At 42.5% G+C, this 24164-nt stretch overlaps 2 protein-coding genes across 2 annotated transcripts; one reads left to right on the top strand and one right to left on the bottom strand.

Annotated features, from left to right (window-relative positions):
• Window positions 1–1677: 1677 nt before the first annotated feature.
• Window positions 1678–11886, bottom strand: ftr83 (finTRIM family, member 83). Its single transcript, XM_071337383.1, has 8 exons — window positions 11666–11886; window positions 10188–10828; window positions 9532–9627; window positions 9011–9244; window positions 7961–8120; window positions 7711–7767; window positions 7027–7095; window positions 1678–2600 (listed from the first exon to the last, which is right to left on the bottom strand). The coding sequence occupies exons 2-8, from the start codon at window positions 10776–10778 to the stop codon at window positions 2074–2076; spliced, it is 1734 nt and encodes a 577-aa protein (XP_071193484.1). The 5' UTR covers window positions 10779–10828; window positions 11666–11886; the 3' UTR covers window positions 1678–2073.
• Window positions 11887–17781: 5895 nt separating this feature from the next.
• ftr82 (finTRIM family, member 82) lies at window positions 17782–23511 on the top strand. The gene is made up of 7 exons (XM_071337381.1): window positions 17782–18612; window positions 20797–20892; window positions 21203–21436; window positions 21722–21881; window positions 22092–22142; window positions 22317–22385; window positions 22612–23511. Exons 1-7 carry the CDS (start codon window positions 18019–18021, stop codon window positions 23130–23132), a joined length of 1725 nt encoding a protein of 574 aa, XP_071193482.1. The 5' UTR covers window positions 17782–18018; the 3' UTR covers window positions 23133–23511.
• The last annotated feature ends 653 nt before the right edge of the window (window positions 23512–24164 follow it).

Genomic DNA, 24164 nt, shown 5'->3' with positions numbered 1-24164 from the left:
GACTCCACATAAATTATTTAAATGACTGAGTGAAAATAATAATACAAAGTTAACATCGTCTGAGAAGATTATTATTACAATAGCTAATGTGGTTAATGAGAAGAAGTGTATTAGTCTTGTAGTGAGGAGACTATAAATACAATTTTAGTATATTTCTAATTTATAACAAATATACATACAATGTATTTCAGGTGTATTCAAAGTATATTTGTTTGCTCTTTGTTTAATATACTAAGAAAATATAAAAGTACAAAAAAAGTTCAAATTCCAATAATTTTAAATGTATTTAATATACTTTAAAATGCCAATAAAATACTAATAAAATGTACGTTAAATATATTTAAATTCTTCAAATTTAGATAATTTTAAATATAATTAAAATATGTTAATGAAGCATGATTTAAGTATATTTAAATATATTTTTTCCTCCCATGGGTTTATACTGCAAAACTTTGTTTATGCATTGTTTAATGTACTAATGGTAAGCAAATTGACTTGTCCCAGTAGTGATGTATTGAGTTGTAGTGACATGTTTTGGGGATTTAGACAAAGATACAGTGGCTGCGTTTCAAACTCAAAATAGACATCCCTCGGCCCTAAACCCTCAGCCTTTGAATGACGTTTTACATCGTCACATCCGAGTGTACCTTAATATGTCCCTTTCCAAGGCGAGGGGGAGTGATGATTGGAGAGGCAATGTCCTGAAGTTGAGCTTAAAAAAATGTGTCTACTAAGTTAACATATCTAGCTAGCACTCCTGTCAGGTAGCTAGCTACAGTTACCCATACATAGCTGGCTAGCTAGTTTTATAGTTTAGTCATTTATTCCAATAAATTTCAGAATTCCCAAAAATATGTTTATGAATCTAGCTATGTTTTATAGGCTTCTCACTATAAGACTAAGCCAATTTGCCAACGCTAAAATCAATGTGTATATATATTTTCTAGCAAGCTAGCTTCATATTTTTTCCTGACATGCCGAAAATGCCGCCTTGTTGATTAAATTTGACACTTCGCGGCCACAGTTTGCATTGAATTGTGTGTCATAACCCTGCAAATGACCAAAGTTGTTCACCCGCTCCCTCAAGCTAAATTGAGGGCCGAGGTGGCAACGTTAGTGAATTGGACTTCTACTTAAGATGGCAATCAAACTGCATCCGGTTTAGACGGGGATTCCCCAGAGGGAAAGTGGCTAGCGCAAGGACTGAGGGGGTAAAAATGACGTGTTTGGACTGCAGCCAGTATCTATTATTTTGAATGCGAGAAAGTGAACAAAAGTATGTAATATATTAGACCAATAAAAACAAAGGCAATTAAAATACCTATTTTTATTTCTCGCTTTGTGACGGACAGGCGCCTGTCCTATCACTAGAAGATGCATATCGTTCATTTTAGCGGAAGAATGCTATACTGACTATCGAATTGAAACTTAAATGAACAGTTATATGAAGCGGAAAAAGTAGCCGGTTTACAGTGAGTCGGCTATTTCACCAATGGCCGGCCCTTATGGAAAACATTGTATATAAAGACCTTTCTTCCAGGTCTTCCATTATGGCAGTAAGGGTCATCCTAGCTTTACAGTGCCTATTACAATTATTCCAAATCAATTATTGGGTTGAATGCACACGCGACAGAAATACTATATTAATATAAAATAAACTTGTATTACACATTCCAGTTTCTCTGTGTGATACATTTATATACAACTTCAGGTGTATTTTATTCATCTGATCCATAGAGTATATTTGTTTATCAAATATATTAGTTGACACATCAGTCTGTTCTAAAGTAGATCCTTCATGATTATGAAAACATTATAGATATCATGTTTATTCCTTTACTCACCAAACCCAAATTGGTCAGAGATATCTATCTCTATTTGATGATTTATATACAGTATAAAACATTCATTCAAACCTCAATAGAACAAAGTAAAACATCATTGCCAATTTAAATAGTACAATTTGAAAAAAGGGGATACTAAACGAGTCAAATTACAAGTGCAGTTATATTACTTGAATCACAATACGTATGATGATCGATACATCATTTAATCATAGGTAATATAATATTATCACAGCTGACGGATGGTGACCGCTGACTCATACCAGACCCAAAAGCCTGGGTAGACAGGCTCAGCAAAGGAGGCCTTGAAGCGGTGTATGAGAGACATGGTGTCCCCTACAGTGTAGAATGAGAGGGTGCCTGCTGAGTGGTCCAGGAAGACCCCTATCCTGGAGGAGTAGGGTGCATTGATTTCCACCTGGTCTTTACCATATCGGGCGGAATAGCTGGAATCGGAGCAGAAGAGGCTCCAGGACTTGCGGTTGTAGCCGATGCGGCTGCTGTCCCCATAGCCTACTCTCTTGATGCCCTTGTAGGTGACGCCCACGGAGGCCCCCTCTCCACTCCACTCCACCTCCCAGTAGTAGGCCCCTCCAGACAGGGGCTCTTTGCAGAGGACCTGGGGCAGGCAGTCGAACCTGGAGGCACTGTCAGCGTAGTCCTGTGGTTCTCTCTTCAGGGCTGCCTTCCTGTTGCCTCTAGACAGGTATAGCTGGCGGTAGGCTGTGTTGGGGTCCAGGGTGAGAACGCAGGCATCTGAGAGAGGAGAGAGAGAAAGCAAGTCATGAGTGATGGCCACTGTGTGAACTGAGTGCTCTTCTTTCCTATGGGCTTGATCATTTAACCCTTATACCCATACAATACTAGAAATTACAAGGTTAGTTATGGAATGTAAAAGGTTGTTTAAAACCAATTTTTATACACAATTATACAAAACAATGGCTGCATTTAGACAGGCAGCCCAATTCTGATATGTTTTTCAGTAACTGGTCTTTTGACCAATCAGATCAGCTCAAAAAAATATTTGATGTGATTGGTCAAAAGACCAATTAGTGAGATTTTTTTAATAGATTTGGGCTGCCTGTCTAAACACAGCCCAAGTCCCAGATTTAAGTACCCTATCGCCTAGCACATCCCCAATCTGAAATGTCAAAAAGGTCAGACGTAGTTAGTTGAATTACCACAAACATAATATTGCAAATGCTACCAGTCATTCAAGTCAGCAAAGTGACCTTGAGTTTCACCAGGCAAACTAAGGGCGAGTAACGTAGCCTGGTCCCAGATCAGTCTGTGCTGTTTTGCCAACTCCTCTGGTAATTATCATGCATTGGCAAGGCTGGACAAACAGATCTGGGACCAGGACACCAGGCTATGATTAATGTGACCCTGCAAGATTGTAGTTGGTCTTATTAGATTTGTCCTGCATGTCCAGAATGGGATTCATGCCTGTCCCAATAACCATTTGGAATTCAGTGAATTCAGACAATATGCTGTTCAGAGAATAAATAAATCAATATTTGGATCATAGACATTGATAAAAGCAATATTCTTTCAATGGATGTAATAAAAGTAATTTTCTTTCAATTATGAATACATTTAAGGAAAGTGATTCTGCCTTCTTGATCTTTGCCTTTACCAAGAATGGTAATTGAGGTTCTTATAAATCATTATGATTACACATTAGTTTTGTTTGGGGCTTTGTACAAGTGGTTCTCTGTTTTATGTGCGTCCTTTTGAACAGGTGTGTTTCTTGGAGCATTGCTATATAAATATGGTTTCTTGCTAGGATACAACACAGCTGGAACATTTGATAGGACTATTAAGGCTTTTCAAATCCCCCCCCCCCCCCCCCCACACACAGCACTGGTCGCTCCCCACCCAGAAGACCCTCTGTAAAACCATTCCCCCTTCCCTGACCCCCCTCCTCCCTAGCCCCCCTCACTATAATTACAGAGTTGTAGCCGCAGCCTTTTATATGGAATCTCTTCAGCAGCATATTTTGTCTTAAGGTATAAAAAAAATAAGTTAACAATTCTGACCATTACAATTAAGTTAGCAGACTTGATGAATAAGGGTGGGTAATGAAGAAAATGGTTTAATGAAAACAAGATATGACATACAGTGCATTCGGAAAGTATTCAGACCCCTTGACTTTTCCCACATTTTGTTACGTTACAGCCTTATTCTAAAATGGATTAAATTGTTTCCCCCCCTCAAGCTACACACAATACCCCATGTTTGCAAATGTATTTAAAATTAATACTGAAATATCACATTAACATAAATATTCAGACCCTTTACTCAGTACTTTGTTGAAGCACCTTTGGCAGCGATTACAGCCTTGAGTCTTCTTGGGTATGGCGCTACAAGCTTGACACACCTGTATTTGGGGAGTTTCTCCCACTCTTCTCTGTAGATCCTCTCAAACTCTGTCAGGTTGGATAGGGAGCGTCGCTGCACAGCTATTTTCAGGTCTCTCAGAGATGTTCAATCAGGTTCAAGTCCAGGCTCTGGCTGGGCCACTCAAGGACATTCAGAGACTTGTCCCGAAGCCACTTCTGCGTTGTCATGACTGTGTGATTAGGGGCGTTGTCCTGTTGGAAGTTGAACCTTTGCCCAAGTCTGAGGTTCTGAGCGCTCGGAAGGAGGGTTTCATCAAGGATCTCTCTGTACTTTGCTGCATTCATCTTTCCATTGATCCTGACTAGTCTCTCAGTTCCTGCTGCTGAAAAACAGCCACAGCATGATGCTCCCAACACCATGCTTCACCGTAGGGATGGTGCCAGGTATCCTCCAGACGTGACACTTGGCATTCAGGCCAAAAAGTTCAATCGTGGTTTGATCAGACCAGAGAATCTTGTTTGTTATCGTCTGAAAGTCCTTTAGGTTCCTTTTGACAAACTCCAAGCGAGCTGTCATGTGCCTTTTACTGAGGAGTGGCTTCCGTCTGGCTACTACCATAAAGGCCTGATTGGTGGAGTGCTGCAGAGATGGTTGTCCTTCTGGAAGGTTCTTCTATCTCCACAGAGGAACTCTGGAGCTCTGTCAGAGTGACCATCGGGTTCTTGGTCCCCTCCCTGAACAAGGCCCTTCTCCCCCGATTGCTCAGTTTGGCCGGGCGTCCAGCTCTAGGAAGAGTCTTGGTGGTTCCAAACTTCTTCCATTTAAGAATGATGGAGGCCACTGTGTTCTTGGGGACCTTCAATGCTGCAGACATTTTTTGGTACCCTTTCCCAGATCTGTGCTTCAACAAAACCCTGTCTCGGAGCTCTACGGACAATTCCTTTGACCTCATGGCTTGGTTTGTGCCTTTCAAAGTCATGTCCAATCAATTGAATTTACCAAAGGTGGACTCCAATCAGGATGTAGAAACATCTCAAGGATGATCAATGGAAACAGGATGCACCTGAGCTCAATTTAGAATCTCATATCAAAGCGTCTGAATACTTATGTAAATAAGGTTTCTTTTTTTTTTTTTTGTAATACATTTGCAAACATTTCTAAAAACCTGTTTTCGCTTTGTTATTGTGGGGTATTGTGTGTAGATAGATGAGGAACAAATTGTATTTAATACATTTTAGAATAAGACTGTAACGTAACAAAATGTGGAAAAAGAGAAGAGGTCTGGACACTTTCTGAATACACTGCATATAAACAACTTTTAGAAAGCTCATGTTCTGAGCTAGCCATTAAAAGTATGGTCCACAGATCTAAGTGAATCTGAACAACCCTTTAACTGGAACAGAGTATGGAAAAATATGACCTTGACATCCCATAATCTGAGCCATCAATTTATACTTTATTTGAACTGTATTTAACACCAAGGAAAGTTATATGATGAAATTGGCCCCATGCCAAACTGTTCACTGTGTCCCCTAAATTAGGTAGGCACAGTCCTTCATATAATGTGGGTGTGAACTGCAGTTAAATGCATCTGGGACAAAGTCACACTTTTTTTTTTTTCAAAGTGCATGATTGTAAATGTTCAATCTGCTATGTTATATTACTTCACGGTGATAGCTCCTTGAATCTCTCAGATGATTACTGCTGGCAGGGGGAAGGCATGGTTTGGGGAGGGTTCTCTGGTCTCTGGGAGGAAATGGGAAGGGAGGGAGGATGTAAAAGCATCCTCAGTTGACAAGGAACCGTGGATGTTTAGGGGAGTGGGCACTGACAACTAACCCGGGTTGCTAGATGGGGTAGAAAACATGATTACATACCAATTGTACTATTACAAAATCCTTTTTGATCAAAATAATTATTTCTGTATATATTTTTTACTTAAAAAAAAAAAGTTGTGGTGCCCATAGGTACATGTTATATAAACTGAATATATGAATTGATATTGTACCTGTAAACCACCCAACCAAAAAATTTACAAAATAAAAACTTGTGACCCTGCAGGACAGGTGTGCACTAGCATGCAGGTAGAGTAGAACAGCCACAGTAGCTCATGTACTATAGACTTGGTTCACCTGGCTGTGCTGCTGTGTGTGCGCCTGCACCCCCTCAGCCAGGTCAGAACTGGTGGTACTCTCTGTAGCCACGGCTAGGACGAGATGACCGACCACTTGGCCCATCTGGTCTGGAAGAACGACCACTTGGCCTATCATCTGGAATACCACCGGAGGCAGAGCCATTTATTTACATGTATAGCTCGGACCACAGTTATTCAAATCTGCTTGTGACCGATGTTTCCCTTTCCGCATGCTCAGTTCGCACTTCTATTCTATATCTTGATTGTCCTATTCAGAGCAGGTTTTAAACTTGCTGAAGCTGTAGTGTCCAATAGTTGTAGTAGTCAAGTAACGTAGCTTAGAAAGATTTGCCAACACAGTGATGTCATTCTGTATAACCCTTTTACAAACCTATACTCCCACTCACCGCAGTAAACCGGTATAAAGTTCATTGAGCATGCCCACTTACACACCTAGTATCTAAGGAATGTGGTAAGACTACTCCCATCACAGCACTAGCCTGTTTCCATGTGGGCTGGGCACCAGGTAGTATTTTACACTAACTCCTGTCTTTATACTGGTTTTGACGCAATTTATGAACAGTAGTTCACACTTAAATGATCAAATAGTATGAATAATTAAATGGCACTAGAATGAGCCCTCAGTCCTATAGTAGTTGATTTGGTAAGTATAGTCTCAGAAGGAGAATCATTAAATAGACATACATTTCAGGAAGTCCTCTCTGTGCTGGGGCTCCTGGCTTGGAGTCTTGTACACGGCAACAACTGCATCGGCTACAAAGAGCAGGAAATGCAAAAATTAAAACATACATACATAACATTGTATTTGGATTGTACAATATAGTCTGATACTGCATGCATGGAAATTTACTTTACAATCTTTGGATTTATTAGTGTTTCGGATATCCCCAGAAAATCCAACTTTAATGAGTGTGTGTTTGTGTAGAATTGCTTGATGCGTGTGTGGCGTTCTAAGAGAGTTAACTTATCAGCCAATGTAAATATTCAGGTCCACTTGAGCCACAACCTGACCAATGAGTGCCCTCTAATAAAGATCAAGGTGCTCAGACCACTTTACTATTCCAACGATACTAGAGGAACCATTTTGTTTTCTTACGCAGAGCCGAGCAATAAGGAAATCATAATCACTCAAGGAGCCAATCGAAATTCAGATTACGCTGCGATCGCCCTGTGAAAATTTTATTATTGGAATTTAGCTACAACACAAGGCAAGCCCATATTTCCTCAGCAACCACCTAACAATGTTGTTTGTGGGTTTGGTGAAGGTCTGGGGGAGTGGTGGGGTCGATATTCCTGTTTTTGAACTAATACCATTCCAAGTATTTTCCAGAATGAGATCAGTGGGGAGTTTCATGTTGATTGACTCACCTTTCACAGTATTTCTCCTTTTGCCTTCATCCAGTTGGCAGAAAGGCATTTTGTTCACTGAAAGAGGAAAAATTCTGGTTGAGTAAATATTCTCCATAAGAATATACTGTCAATTACTGAAGCATTTCCAAGTCTACGGTTTTAAAAAAGGACAAAAGCCTGGGGTTTAATTTAGGTCTCGGCTCTACATCATTCATTCAGCAATGGCAGTAACCAACTGAAGTTACAGTGCATCATCTCACTGCCTCACCAATCGTGGCCACTTTGACCAGCTCCTCATTGCTGATGTCATGGAGATGGACCTTCATCTCAGAGACAGCCTTGGTGACGGGTCCGAAGGAGAAGTAGGGGTTCACCGAGACTGTGGGCAGCTCCTCAGCCTCCGTCTGGGCGATTAGCATGTGGTAGCTCTGCGACAGAGAGGATAAGAGACGGTTAGATGTGTGAATGGATGAGGACAGACATGCCTTCTTTTCAAATGACACATTCATCATTTGAATTGGCTCGTGTCATTTCCTGTCTTCAATTATTATAGACACGTTCGGTTGTTTAACAACAAAACTGACGCGTGCGCAACTATGGGTCAAAACAGACTGGGTTGGCTTAGATTGTTGACATGTAACTATTTAGTCTTCAATGTCCATTTAAAAACAAATGCATTTGCACAATTGTTGTCTCAAATACATCATTGCGGTTGTTGGTTAGCTAGCTAGTGAATTTTTGCCATATTAGCATAGACGTGACGTCAAAACAAGACATGGTATCAAGAATAAAGATTAAACTAGCCAGCTACGAGTCTCCACATTGCAGCTTCTTGTCATTGTTACTTGCCATCTGGCCATCCAGAATCACAACACACGGCCTTCTGCCCCATTGAAGCGGCAGTAGCATTAGGCCAGTAACCGAAAGGTTGCCAGTTCGAATCCTGAGCCAACTAGGTGACAAATCTGTCAATGTGCCCTTAAGCAAGGCACTTAACCCAAATTGTGCAAAGAGTTCTGGTTCTTTTGGGGTGATGAGCTTGGCGGGCCACTCAAATATGAGATATATAGTGTTAGGGGGAAGGCAATGTTTAAAATTGCTTGTGTCATTCCTTGGCTTGAGCCCAAATATTATAGTAGTTGTTTTAGGGTGAGGGGTGTTAGACTTTAAAGCCCGAGAGTACTTAGCACCTCTGAACATCATTTGCGAACTGAGTGCTCACAGATTTTACGGTGGTTCCTAAAACAAAGAGCACTGAACGATCGGAAGACAAACGCTAGATCCACATTCGGTGCGATGTGTGCAAGCCTTTAGTCACCTGGATAAAGTGGATGTGGTCCTCTGTGCGTGACAGCTGTGTGATCTCGTTGTCTCGCTTCTTGAGGTCAGCGATCTCGTGGGTCAGACGCTCTAGGTGACCCTCAGCGTTGTTCAGTGCTGCCCTCTTATTGGAGGAGATGAGCTTGGTCATTTCCTGTTGCATCCTCTCGATGGAACGCATCATGTCACCAAACAACTTCTCACACTCCTGCATAGCCCTCTGGGCTGAGCTCTGGAAAGGAAAGGGGCACACTTAATGGGCATGCTGTTAAAATCTCTAAAGCATTTTGGGTTGTACCAATACACCCAGGAGGTCAGTCATAATGGAACTATTGGTGAAGTATTGATATTTGTGATTATGAAATCTCTTGGTGGGAAATGATCATTTGTCTCTCCAGGACACACATTAGAAATATACACTGTGAGTACATCTACAGTATGTTTAGTATGACTTAACAGTATATTGTAATTGTGTAATTTCACAACCTACTGTATTTTATGTGCTGTGGAGACGTGTACCTTGAGTGAATCCACAGCTTGTTTCAGCTCCTCCATCTGCTTAAGCCTCTCATGGATCCTCTCCTGGATCTCTGCCTGGGTGGCACCCAGACGTTGCTATGGACGGAGGACACAGGACGTCAGTGACATAGCCCCACAAGTCAGACAATCGTTTCCAAAATATTCCAAATAGTGAGCAACCCAAATGCTACCGACAAAAAAATTGTGGCTGAGTGAAGTGGCATCTTTTTCCTCGCCATTCATGTAACTTGAAATGGCCTTCAAAATGCATTATTATAATGTGCATTAGGTTCAGACAATGCAGTAATAAAATCTAGCCAGTAGTAGTTCTTGGAATAGAGGTTAGGTTACAACACCCCAGCCCACACTCATGTGGGTGGGTCTAACTGATTGCCTGAAGTATTTGTTTTAGGGGCTTGGCTGATACTAGCTACTCTACTCCAACAATAAACCTGTCGCCCTCAGTCACACAACTGCAGTCAATTGGCTACAGAAACCTTATGGTTTTGAATAGGCAAACTATTGAAAAGCCTAGAAAAAAGTTGTCGTTTTTTCCCCCCCTGTTACATTAATGGCTTTGTCATTTTAACAGTACAGAAAGGCAACTACTTCAAAGAGATAAATCATCATAATATAAAAGTTTAAAGCCGTTTTACCTGTTCTTCTGACCTCTCCTGTTCGGCAGATACCATGTCGTGACCTTTGTGCTCCTTCACGGTGCACAGAACACAGATACACATCTGGTCCGTCTTGCAGAAGAGCTCCAGACCCTTCTGATGCTGGGGGCAAATCTGTCTGTCCAGATGGCCGATCTCATCCACCAGCTTGTGCCTCTTGAAGCCAGGGTTCTCATAGTGGGGCTTTAGATGCCTCTCACAGTAGGACGCCAGACACATCAGGCATGTCTTGATGGCTTTGTGCTTCTTCCCAATACAGATATCACATCCCACGTCTTGTGGTCCGGCGTAGTTGTAGTCTGGGTCTGGAGGTGGAGGAGGGTAGGTCTCAGACATCCTGGGTTGGGAGTGAGTTGAGTATGAGGAGGAGCGGGAGGTCTGGAGGCGGCGTGGGGTGGGTCTCTTGTTGTAGGTGACCCGACAACGTGGGCAGTTGTAGGAACCGGTGTGGTCAGCGTGGTCCCAGTAGGTCTTCAGGCAGATGGAGCAGAAGATGTGGCCGCACGGGATGGAAACCGGGTCCCTCAGGTCTTCCTTACACAGATGGCAGCTCTCCTGGTCAGTAGACATGGGGATTGACTGATGCACCCTGGTGCTGTTAGGTTCTTGGTAGTAGTAGGCTAAAAATGAAGTGAGACTGTTAAATATTCTGTCTGTCCTGTCCGTCAGGTCTGAGCAAAGTGAGCCACAGGTGCTTCCGCAGCATGTTATATAGAGTAAACAGTCAGGAAGGGAAGGAGGCTAAACTGGTTGAGCAGAAACTAGTAAAACGTGGGTGGGGCCAGGTGAGGACAGAGTGTCAATGGAACCATTCAACAGCCGTCAATCAGGAAGAGGAGTGTGAAAACAGAAAGTGAGAGGAATGATTGAATTGTGTGATCTCAGGATTTAACTTTGTTTTGACAGTACTGCAAATAGATACTGTAGTTACAAATATAAGTAACTGTTGGTTTCCATCATTTCCAACAGGGACTCTACCCCAGACACAGCTCACATTTTGACCCTCGTGTTTGTTTTTATGAAGTGCAATATTTATATTTAACATGTGACATAAAACATGGTTCACTGCACACAGTTAAGATCAATTTCACATTGGATTTCCCTGCACATCTAATAATGTAAGATACGTGTTGCACTGGACTTCACTGCACATCTAATGAAGTACCAACATCAGTTGTACACAAGTGATACGTTTCTTTCATAAGTCACACTACAAAAGGGTAAACTATTGGTCTAACCCACTAAATGACAAGATCATCTCAGGCTATGGGAAGTGGTTTGTCCAATGTTTTAAAATTCAGCCATGTTTCAATACTAAAAACAAAGGACAAAAAAAACTGGTTGGAGTTGCCTTTTTATCAACACCACAGTTACAAAATATTCCATTAGAATCTTTACCATTAAATCACAATACAGTTTGCAGAGGTCACTTGATAATTTTTTGGAAGCAAACTTACAAATAGGGCATCTTTCACACTAGTTCTAAAGTCTGGCCCAAAGCATCCATCAACACCTCGACAATGACAAAACATGTTGGATGCATTGTATACCACCATTCCATCATACAAGTAGATTTGCAGATCAGTCAAGGTCTATCTTCAACGTGACAAACAAACACATGGCCAACAGAATCTCAGGTAAGATGGCTTTCAAGATGGCTGATTCCATTTCCCTCATTACTGCCACTTATTGGTGGACCTCTAACAATGCCCTACCTATTACAATATTTTAAACATGAAACACATTCTTCTAAAAATGCATTCTAATTTTAAATGTACTTTCTGTCAGTTCATGGAAACAAAAAAGATCAATGACCATATATCTCAAATGCCATAGGGAATAAAATATATTTTTTCTCAGGAGGCATACGGAGGGGGCGTGTTTTTGCATGTAAGAATTGTCCATAGCGAGATGAATCTGAATCTGTCAACATCGTCACTGATAAATGTGGCCCCTAGTTCAGGAGTTTGGCTTCAGAGTATAGTTGTTGGTTGATAGCATCCAGCTTGTAGTGAGGGCATGGCTGTGGGGAAGAGTGATATGATGGATGCCCACTCAGGTCCAGATACACACTGACCTTTTGGCACAGAGCGGTAAAGCCTGGCTGCAAATCAAAGAGGGGAGGGTAAAGAAGACATTTTTTGTGGACTTTTCTTTAGAGTGACTAATGACATAACTAATCCCCTCGCCCTTCCGCTATAAATTAAGTTGGCCGGTTGGAATCTGGCTTGAGCAACAGGAAGTGACTTGCAATAGGTGTTCATCACCCTGCTATGCGATTGAGAGCAGTTAATTATCAACTGTTTATTTCCCATTTCTCTTCCACTCATTTCCTCTCAATCCAAATCATGATTCTAATTGGATTTTATTTTTTTCTCCACATTTCTCCTCTTCACATCAGCCTAAACACTCCTCCGTCCGTTCCAAGATGGCTGTCAGCTTGTTAGCTCTGTGGAGTTTCAGGGTTGTTAAAAATGAAGAATGTAAAGTGACCAGGCTAGATTGCCCAGATAACACCAGGGTAAAGAAAACTGCTTTAAAAAAAGTACATTGTGTTAGTCAGAGCATAGTGGCTATATTCTACACACCGAATGTCATTGTTATAGGGTCTGCAAGTCATCCTGAACAAGTACTGTAGCCGACATGCTACTCACAAAATGTCCAGTGTCATGTTTGACGAGATGGTTGCAAGAGATTATTGCACATGAGGTGATCTGGTCAGTTCTTTGTGTTGTAGAATGTAGGTAGAGGTTGAAATCTAGATTTAACCTGAAATTGCCCCAGGGCCAGGGAAATTACAACATGATCAATATTTGCCAAGCAAATCATCTTATTAGTTCTAGATATTTAAAAAACAAAGAAAGCCTTGATATTTCTATAGCTGGCTCACAGCAGTAGTGCTGTTACAATTATCCAGTTTGTAAATCTGTGAATCTTGCACACACAAAACAGAAGACAGCAATGCTTTATTTATTGGTTGGATTGACTCTGTACTTTGTTTGGGTATACCAAACATTAGGAACCCCCCCCCCCACACACACACACACACACCCCTTTGCCCTCAGAACAGTCTCAATTCGTCGGGGCATAGACTCTACTACAAGGTGTCGAAAGCGTTCCACAGGGATGCTGGCCCATGTTGACTCCAATGCTTCCCACAGTTGTGTTAAGTTGGTTGGATGTCCTTTGGGTGGTGGACCATTCTTGATACACACGGGAAACCGTTGAGCGTAAAACAGCAGCATTGCAGTTCTTGACACAAACCGGCGCACTTGGCACCTATTACCATACCCTGTTCAAAGGCATCTTTTGTCTTGCTCATTCACCCTCTGAATGGCACACATACACAATCCATGTCTTAAATTGTCTCAAGGCTTAAAAATCCTTATTTAACCTGTCTCCTCCTCCCCTTCATCTACACTGATGGGAGTGGATTTAACAAGGGACATCAATAAGGGATATAGCTTTCACCTGAATCCACCTGGTCAGTCTATGTCATGGAAAGAGCAGGTGTTCTTAATGTTTTGGATACTCCGTGTAAATGTAGATTCATGATGAGCTTCAGAGGACATACAATTCCATTGCCAATGACAATACAGAGCCAGCTAACAGATAACTGGGCGGCGCACAATTGGCCCGGTGTCGTCCAGGTTTGGCCGGGGTAGGCCGTCATTGTAAATAATAATTTGTTCTTAACTGACTTGCCCAGTTAAATAAAGGTTCAATTAAAAAATGTAAATAAAAGCATAGGGCTACCCAAAATACAAGCCCCTGAATGAAGCTCATGACAGCTCCACATCAGAAGGGCCTGAGTTCAGTTCAGTTGAGGCACATATCCAACAAGACAATCAGGTGTTGTGATTCAATATCATATCACTCCCTTTATAATTGACAGACATCCTGGTAGTCTTTCAAATGAATGTGACTGTGAAGTCAAAGTTAGTTTGTTCAGTTGCCCTTAAAGTGAACCTTCAATAAAGATCTGTTTATAGGGAGGCGGTTATGTTGGCCCTTTTTTCTTCTGAGGTTTATTTCCACATCAGCTACCCACATGTAGCTGTGATGTGCTGTAACTGTAGTGACATAACCAGGATGACTACTAAAATAGTTAGTGATGTATTACAGCAGCATCCTATCTGGCTCACCTGACTCATTCTGGTTGTTGTTCAACATGCTGAGCTGATGATGACAATGGAAACACATGATGAACATCACATGATTTCTTATCTTACAGAGAGTCATGTTAATATGGATTCACTGGTTGCTTTCATACATTTACATGCAGAGCCAATGTTAAATCTACAACCTACATTTGCATAATACATTTCTGTCTCTGTTTTCCAGGTACTTTTCCAAGTGAACTGTCCAAAGTACCACACAAATGTCATAAAAAATATATATTTAATCCTCATCAACAATTGTCCCTTTTTGCCCCCATTTGTTGTGGAGGTCTGTTCTGCAGTGTGCAGCAACAACCTGTTCCCTGTGATCTGGCCCCTGTCCAGACTCCTCCTCTCCAGCCCTGTGTATCTGCCAGCCAGCACTAACAAAGGTAACCATTGTTCCAAGGCAACACTTGTAAATACTTTGTCTCTCTCCATATTCTGACCAATCACACACAGAAACAGCTGCGTCCTTGACTTCTGGGTTGCGTCTCAAATGGCACCCTATTCCCTACATAGTTCACTACTTTTGACCAGCAACGTATGAGCCCTGGTGCATTATATAGGGTATAGGGAGCCATTTAGGAAGTAATCCTACACTCACACAGCCATTTTGTATTTTCTTATTCACTGACTCTCTACAACAACATCCCCTGACTGAAATCTCCTGGTTACCCCTGGTTACCCATCACTACACCTGATGCAAGAGAATGTTTGGTTTAATGAATGTTGACCTTTCACCTTGTAAACCGTAGGGTTTTATGCCTGACTGATCAAAAGACATAACTAGGACATGTTTATGCATTTATGACAACTGAACTGCTTCCTCACCCAATAACTTTGAGTGATGGGCATTTGTCTCTGAGTTTATTAAGTACATTGCAAGACATTGCATCAGGCCTTGTGCATTGCTTTTCATAAAAATGGGAAGTGTCTGTACCTACTCAGATGAGCCTAACTTGTATACCTGTGTGTTGATTTTTTCCCACATAAATCAAGACCATGCATTTGGCAGTGTATGACCCTTCCCATCATAGTCTCTCTCGTTAATCAATAACGAAAACAGAGGGCTGCTTTTACTCTGGATTGGACTGCTTTCCTGGTATCTGATCCACACAAAAAAAAGAGTTAGAGAAACTGGCTTATCAGAAACCTGACCAAATACGGAGAGGCGAAACTCTCTCTAAAGTGCAATGATGTAAGATATGCAATGAGGGAGGAGTTGCGTACACGGCCTTGCGCAACCGGTTGGTAAAAATGTTTCGGTGGCCCTGTAATTTAAATTATTGTAACGTACTGTAAACTTAGTATGCCTATCAACTCTTCTGGAATAAGACAATTCAACCATTTTATCCCTAAGGTCCACTACCTCACACATTACCTTGTGGCTACAGGGTAATGAGTTTCTCATTTAGGCCCTCTTTAGTGAACTAGTGAGAGAGAGAAATGTGCACTACAGTATGGCCACATCCTTGGCCCAAGAGGAAACCAAGGTGTAAATTGAAATGCAAATTAGCTAATTAGTTCATGATGTCAGAATTGATCCAGAATTCTAGGGCGAGAATGGGCCATCCCACTGGGCACAGACGTTAATTCAATGTCTATTCCATGTTGGTTTCATTGAAACAACGTTTATTCAACCAGTGTGTGCCCACTGGGATGGGTCTTTAGAGCAAAACCAGCAATTGAAACATTAACAAAGCATCCTCCCGGTCCCTATTTCCATAAAAAGCTGAGGGATGGGCCTGGAGAAATGTATCACAGAAATGTCAGAAACTCTGGTATGCTCCTATGGTGATTTAAATCAGACACACACAAAAAAGAGACAACGTTTTGATCCGAGTTTGATCTTCGTCAGGTCATAGACAAATGAATAAACAGAGCTATGGATGCAAGGACTGACCATCCATGATATCAAAAATAGTTTTGCCGTGTTTTGAGGCTATATAGTGTTAGTTTACATTTACTTTGTTTACAGACATTGTAGTACAACAAGCTTATATTTGGGGTTCTGATTGGGTATGACAGTTGAAATAAGCTCATGAGGTATTTATAAGTTATATTCTTCAAGTATCAATGGGTACATATAATTCATTTGTAATTCCAAAAATGTATGTAGCAACTGCAGGCTTACTCTTTAAAGCCTTTGTAATATTACTCAATAAGCCTGTCATGGGAGAAAGAGGATAGGATGACACTTGGCAATATAGAAACCAAGGTGTGTTTCTTGAAAGATGGACTCTGCTGGTTTCGCTAATAAAGACACAGGATATGTTTATACTGTACATACCAAATACTAAAGTAACAAGGGGACTTAAGTCGTGGGCTAGATGTGCATTTTTACATGGCACAATATCTTAAAAAATATGTGAAGCATTCAGATCGACATCAGACAGATACACCTGAAAGAGATAGGAATGTTTTGTCAAACATGTTTCTGTGATTGCAATGTTCCCTTTCGGCTGCCTCTAATGAGCATTTTCTCTCTCTCTCTGTTTGACACACACCATATCTACTTTTACTACGCCATGCACCACTGGTGGAGGCTGCTGAGGGGATAGCTGGAACGGAGCGAATAATAGCTGGAACGGAGCGAATGGAATGGCATCCAACACATTGGAACCATGTGCTTGCCGTATTTGAAACCATTATACTCATTCTGCTCCAGCTATTACCACGAGCCCTTCCTCCCCAATTAAGGTGCCACAAACCTCCTGGGATGCATCTGTAAAGGCAGTTAGACCCGTTCAACAGGCTGCAGTTGAAATATATACGATAACTTCTGTCCTGAACTCGAACTGCTCTTTGTCAAAACACCTGTGGCAGGCAGTTCAAACAGTGACAGGTACCGCTGTTTGTTTTGGGTAACAAAAGATAGAAAAAGATTCCCTCTGAAATTCGAAATGTATCCTATCATATCCTGTTTGTGGTGGTAGCAGGTTTATTTGTTCAGTGGGTGGACTCCAGCCCCTTCAAAACCTGATCTTCCACAAAATGTGCATTTGTGTCTATTCAACTGCATCTAATGTAGGGCCTATGACATCTGTTCACTGTTCCAGTTGAGTTTGAGGGTGAAAATGGGAAAACAATGCCGTATCGTAGTCTCTGATCAGCACACAAAACTTCTGAGCTAATAAAATACAATGATTAACTGATCCATCCTGCGGTGTAGTTTGTACACTATCAAGTCAAATACAGTTAAAACATTTTTAATCAAACAACACTGAAACCCCCCAAAAATGCAGGCATATTTAGCAGCAGTTAATGCCTCCCTGTGTGATACAATTCATTCATTCTCCCTGCCTCAGCCTATCCCCTATTTTTTTTAATCTCCTTTCAGCCCGCCCCCTCGCTCTCTCCCCCTCCCTTTAAGTCTCCTACAGCCTTTGCTCAACCTGTTTATCTGAACTGGGCTGAGCTCTACATACTCTCTCTCAGGCAGCACAGGGGTAGAGCCTGCTTTCAATCAATAACCTCTGGAATTCAGAAGTAGGTCCCGTCTCTGGCAGGCTCTGCCACACTCTTGTGGACGGCGGACTCCCTAGTGCACCGGTTAGATCCCTCTGTGTATTCCTCCGTCTGTCTGTCTGCCTTTCTCTCTCCCTACAGTTCTGAGGAGTGTCTGTGTAGTGTAGTGAGTAGCGACGATGGCTGATCCCACGTCTTCGGATTACTTCAGCTGCCCACTGTGTGTGGGGCTGCTGAGGGACCCCGTGGCTATCCCCTGCGGACACAGTTTCTGCATGGACTGCATCAGCGGCTACTGGAACGAGGCAGACTACACAGGGATCTACATCTGCCCCCAGTGTAAGATCACCTTCACCCAGAGGCCTGTGCTCAGGCCCAACACTATGCTCACCAAGGTGGCAGAGAAGATCAAGAAGACTGGTGCCAACCTCAACCTGAACCTCACGCCTCCAGGGAACACCTTTGCTGGGCCTGCCGACGTGCCCTGTGACTACTGCTCTGGTAAGAAGCTCAAGGCTGTTAAGTCCTGCCTGAACTGCCTGGCCTCATACTGTGAGAAGCACCTGAAGCCCCACTATGAGTCAGCCACATTCAAAAGGCACAAGCTGGTGGACGAGCTGGGGAACCTGGACAGAAAGATCTGCCCCCAGCACCAGAAGTCCCTGGAGCTGTTTTGCCGGACCGACCAGATGTGTATCTGTGCCATCTGTACTGTCAGCGAACACAAGGGACATGACATCGTCTCAGCCGAGGCAGAGAGGAGTGAGAAACAGGTAAGGAGAGGAGACATGTTTCTCTCTATCCGAGTGTCAGGCTTAACTGTGAGTTTTATGGGAGTAGCCCAGACCTTGACTTGTAGGTTTACAATTTTTCACAGAATGATTTGTATTTCGAAATCAAAATATGAATAATTTAAACTGAAATCAAAAAGTGTGATGTGAGGATATCTGGATACTTGACATACAATGTAAATAACTTGTTCAGTCGGTCATATGGCAGAAATCAGTACACCCTGAAGGTACAAGGCACAGTCACTTTAAGGGGAGTGTTCTAGAACTAACTCAAAGGTTAACTGACTAATGATTTATTCAGCAACACCTCCGTCCCTCCTTAAGAATCACATTTCTCTCAGTGAGCGAACAGATCTAGGTAGTTAGTCAGAGGGTAAATACGGGACAGGGATGTGAGTGAGTGGCCAGTGGATTGTGGTGGTGCGTGTTGATGATACAGGAATGTGGGGTTAGGCAGACGTGCAGTATTCCCAACCCCCACCCTCACTGCCACCACCTCTGCAACGTTCGTACTTTGACCCAGCTAGCTCACCAACCAAACAGCGTCACCACCCACTCCTGCAGGTCAGGCAAGCACACTAACACATCCAAAACAAGTACAACTCTCTGATTAGCTGCGAGTTTGATCGAGGAATGTGTTCTTGATATGTGGTAAAGGTTTGTGGTGTTCCTGCTGTGCTTGATGACAGTGTTCCCGATCCGATAGCCATGTTCCCGGCTTACAAACAGGGGGTCTCAAGTCCCAGGAAGACCCAAATACACCAAAGGCAGACCCAGGGTTTCTAGCCTGGTGTATTCGGGGCTATATTATTACAGAAACTAGAGACTCCAGTTTCCTGGAGTGAACTTTGAAACCCACCTGTGGGAAGGCGCTGGGTTTAGGCCTGGTAGTGGGAGTGGGGATGGTGGAGGTGGTGATAATGGAATGCAGTTGTACCAGAATGCAGAGACTGAATCGAGGCCTTGTCTAACCGCATGTCCTATTTATGATCAACAAACCATTGACCTGACCATGACCAGCCCAGCCACTGCATCCAAATCAGTCTCCATTCGAATGGACTGCCCGAATTGGCAGTCAAAATGATACAGTTTTTAAAACAGCCACAGTTGGGCCACATCAAATGAATATACAGTATGTTACTTTTACATTATTATCACCAATATCTATGACATGAATGTATATCAAGGACATTTATAATGACATCATCGTAATACTGTGAAGAAAAGCTTTTTACAAAGGCCATAATTCAGCCTTTCTGTTTGCTAAATGGGGAGACTGGTTCCTCTCATCCTCAGATTTACAACCTGACTCTCCTCTCCCATGGCTTCACTCCTTCTCTTTCACACTCCCCTCCCTCTCGTCCCCCAATCCCCTCTCCCCAGATTCCCCACATTCCTTGAGCTTATCTTGAAGAATGGGCTGGTAGGTTTTGAGTAAAGGCTGAATTAGCTCTCCCTCTCCTCTCTATACTGTATGTGTGCACCTTAAAACATATTTTTTTTAGAAGTCAGGCTCAGGCATACAGCAGTAGTTTCACATTCCTGGCATGGTCAGGATTCCATGAGGCTCTTTTTTCCCCCTCCTTCGGAGATAAAGCCGCCCATTCTAAGTAGATCTTTAGAGCTAAGCAGGTTCTGGGAAAAAGGCACTATTACTCTCATAGTATAATCGCATCTTTGTCACATAAGATACGTTTTTTAACTTCATAAAGAGACACAAACAACCTATTAACTAATAACAGTATGAGAAATAAACATTCGATCTTAATTGCAGAGTATAACATAAACCCATGCAATGCCCCTCAAGATAACGCTGTACACTGTCACTGTTAACCACAAATAAACCATTCAGTGACATTACATAATCAAGCCCAAGTTGGAAGGCATAACAAATCTAATGATACTAATCGTGAACTGAATGACATGCAAGGCCCTTAAATATTCCCTCACAGGAGGCTGCTGAATGGAGGATGGCTCATAATGATGCCTGGAATGGAGTAAATGGAATGGTAACAAACGCATGAAAAACGTGTCCGATGTTGTCTATCATTCCATTGATTCCGTTCCAGCCATTACTATGAGCCCGTCCTCCCCAATTAAGGTGCCGCCTGTGACTCACTTGTAAGAGGCTATTGTGTTGATGATTCTGTGGTGTCGCCTCAACAGAAACTCCTGGGAGTTGCTCAAGCTGAGATCAGACAGAAATGTCAGGACAGGGTGAAGGAGCTGGAGGAACTGAGAACAGCAGTGGACTCACTAAAGGTACGGAGAAAATGTCTTGAAAACATTGTCTGATGAAACACTTCTATTTCATACACTAACTCATAACTGCTATGTCATGTTCAATGTTTAAAAAAACATTAGATATCATTTTCTTGTTAAACTTACATTCCTGATTTCCAATTAAAGCAGAGAAATGTAGATCAACTTAAATGTGTGATGACCTTCTGCATGGCAGCCTGTAACTCACAATGTATCAATGATGACTGTGTCTCGTCTAGAAATGTACATCTAGCTTATGTGTGTAGGCCTCTTGACCGGAGATAAATGAATCATTAACTGTGTTGTCCAGAGCTCAGCCCGGAGGGCCATGGCGGAGAGTGAGAAGATGTTTGAGGATATGATCCGCTCCATCGAGAGAATGAGGTCAGAGGTGACAAAGATGATTGGCATCAACGAGAAGGCTGCTTTCAACCAGGCTGAGGGGCTGGTGGAGAGGCTGGAGCAGGAGATAGAGGAGCTGAAGAAGAAGGAGACGGGACTCAAACAGTTGTACAGCACTGAGGACCACATCCACTTCCTACAGGTGAGACGGAGGACTACATACAATTACATACTGTATGCTCTGAATATTCTGTAGTACATTCACTTATAGTGGTCAGTGGATGTCCACTAAATTGTAAAGTGCAAGAAAATTGGATCTGTAAAAGGTTCAATATTTCAATTTATGTTTGGTCCATCCTTTAAAAAGGACTATGATATTAAGCAGCAATCAAAGTCATGGATCTCTACAATATGCTCCTCTGCTGCTCGTTCATTGTTGGTCCTTGAACATGCTTATTTGATGACACTCATGATTATTTTTATACAGAACTTCAACTATCTGTGTACTCCCACGGATGATGGCTTTATCCCCAGAGTGTCGGTGAACCCAGACTTCTCGTTCAGCGCAGCCAGGAAAGCCGTGGCAGAGATCAAGGATCGTCTGGAAGAGCTGGGTAGAGAGGAACTTGTGAAGATCTCCAAGTCAGGTCAAAACAACATGCATAGCCTCCGTTTCCAGTCTTTCACGTGTCATATTTCAGAAGCAATTGTATGACCTGTGAGACTAGAACATATACAACCAGTGTCTAACTGACCACCATGTGTTTTATATCTAAAAACAATACATCCGAAATTCTGTTAACAGTAGCCAAGACACTCAATGTTTTGCTGACTACCTTTTATATTGCCTCTCACAGTGAACGAAGTCCCTGTTTATACGACAGAAAAGAGAGAGAAAAGCAGCAGAGGTGAGTCTTGTGATCAGTGTACTGTATACATGATGTTTGTTCATTGTGTAAAGTTAGATAACACACTAGCAAACTAAAAAATGTAATGGTTTGGGAGGTGAAGGCCTATGAATAAATTCAGTGATGTGGTTTTGAATAGACGTCGAGACATTGTCTTCTATTTTCACATTCTAGTCATAGAAGTCATGACAGTGGACAGCCCTCCTCCACCAGAGCCCAAGACCAGATCAGAGTTTCTGAAATGTAAGTACATATCTGTTCAATTAGCAACTACTCTCAAACCTGGTTCCAGATCTGTTTGTGCTTTCTTACCAACTCCTATAGTCATTGTCGTGCCAAACAATGACCATAGGAGTTGGCAAGATAGTACAAACCCGATCTGAGACCAGGCTTATTATCTCTTCATAAACCTGTTGACTCATAAACCTGTATCACAGAACAACCCATTTCACTTCCATCCCTCCCCCAGACTTCTGCCAGCTGAGACTGGACCCCAGCACAGCCTACAAGGAGCTACACCTGTCGGACAGCAGCAGAAAGGTGATCCGAACCAGGGACCTCCAGCCCTACTCTGACACCCCGGAAAGGTTTGACAGCTTCGCGCAAGTGCTGTGCCGCGAGGCCCTGTCTGGTGGCCGCTTCTACTGGGAGATCGAGTGGAGCGGGGAGTTCTCCATGGGGGTGGCCTATAAGGGAATCAGCCGCAAGGGGAAAGGATCACTGTGTCTGCTGGGCTATAATGATAAGTCCTGGAGCCTGCTGTGTTCTGATACAGGGTACTCAGCCTGGCACAACAGGGCAGATAAATCCATCAATGCGCCCCATTCACCGAGGATAGGAGTCTACCTAGACCACTCGGCAGGGGTCCTGGCCTTCTTCAGTATAGGCAACCACATGACTCTCCTGCACAGGTTCGAAACCATGTTTGTGGAGCCCCTCTATCCCGGCTTTGGAGTTGGAACCTCGGTCAAGATCTGTCAACTCAAATGAACACGAACATGTGCCTCTTGTTCCTTGATGAAAAATATACTCACAGTTTTTTTAAAGAACGTTTCGGTTTATTTTTCACACGGTGCCCCCTATGCATCATTTGTCATTTGTTTTGTTTTTCTTTGAGACTGACTGTGCCACATTGCTCCATCCAAGAGTTCTATTTTATGAATGTTCTAAACATTTGAATGAGCAGAGGTCCTAATAATAACATTGTATGTAAACATATAACCTTTATCTGACAGCAAGTATTCTTTATCTAATGGTATTTTGAAAAACTAGTATCTACATGGTCAACTAAATGTGTTTGTACTGTATGTAACAGTTAGCTTTTTATGACTAGAATAACTATTTTCAATAAAGATGAAATGACCACTCATATATACATATATATACACACACACACGTATGTGGACACCTTTCAAATGTGTGGATTTGGCTATTTCAGCCACACTTGTTACTGACAGGTGTATAAAATTGAGCACACAGCCATGCATTCTCCATAAACAAACATTGGCAGTAGACTAGAACTGAAGTGCTCAGTTACTTTCAACGTGGCACCGTCAAAGGATGCCACCTTTCTAACAAGTCAGTTCGTCAAGTGTATGCCCTGCTAGAGCTGCCCCGGTCAACACTAAGTGCTGCTATTGTGAAGTGGAAACATCTAGGAGCAACAAGGGCTCAGCCGCAAAGTGGTAGGCCACACAAGCTCACAGAATGGGACCGAGTGCTGAAAATCGTCTGTCCTCGGTTGCAACACTCAATTACTGAAGTTCCAAACTGCCTCTGGAAGCAACGTCAGCACAATAACTGTTTGTCGGGAGCTTCATGAAATGGGTTTCCATGGCCAAGCAGCCGCACACAAGCCTAAAATCACGATGCGCAATGCCAAGCATCAGCTGGAGTGGTGTAAAGCTTGCCATTGGACTTTGTAGCAGTGGAAACGCGTTCTCTGGAGTGATGAATCACGCTTCACCATCTGGCAGTCCGACAGACGAATTTGGGTTTGGCGGATGCCAGGAGAACGGTACC

This window comes from Salvelinus alpinus, chromosome 13 (genome assembly GCF_045679555.1).
Source record: "Salvelinus alpinus chromosome 13, SLU_Salpinus.1, whole genome shotgun sequence".
NCBI lineage: Eukaryota > Metazoa > Chordata > Actinopteri > Salmoniformes > Salmonidae > Salvelinus > Salvelinus alpinus.
The sequence above is the reverse complement of the archived record's forward strand: the minus strand, read 5'-3'. Positions and strand labels throughout refer to the sequence as shown.

Coding starts and splice junctions, on each gene's coding strand:
- ftr83 (XM_071337383.1), bottom strand. CDS start 10,778: ATGTCTACTGACCAGGAGAGCTGCCATCTGTGTAAGGAAGACCTGAGG. Junction 9,245..9,531: donor AAGCTGTGGATTCACTCAAG/GTACACGTCTCC, acceptor TTTCCTTTCCAG/AGCTCAGCCCAGAGGGCTAT. Junction 7,768..7,960: donor GGTCAAAGTGGCCACGATTG/GTGAGGCAGTGA, acceptor TTCCTCTTTCAG/TGAACAAAATGCCTTTCTGC.
- ftr82 (XM_071337381.1), top strand. CDS start 18,019: ATGGCTGATCCCACGTCTTCGGATTACTTCAGCTGCCCACTGTGTGTG. Junction 21,437..21,721: donor ACCACATCCACTTCCTACAG/GTGAGACGGAGG, acceptor ATTTTTATACAG/AACTTCAACTATCTGTGTAC. Junction 21,882..22,091: donor TGTGAAGATCTCCAAGTCAG/GTCAAAACAACA, acceptor TGCCTCTCACAG/TGAACGAAGTCCCTGTTTAT.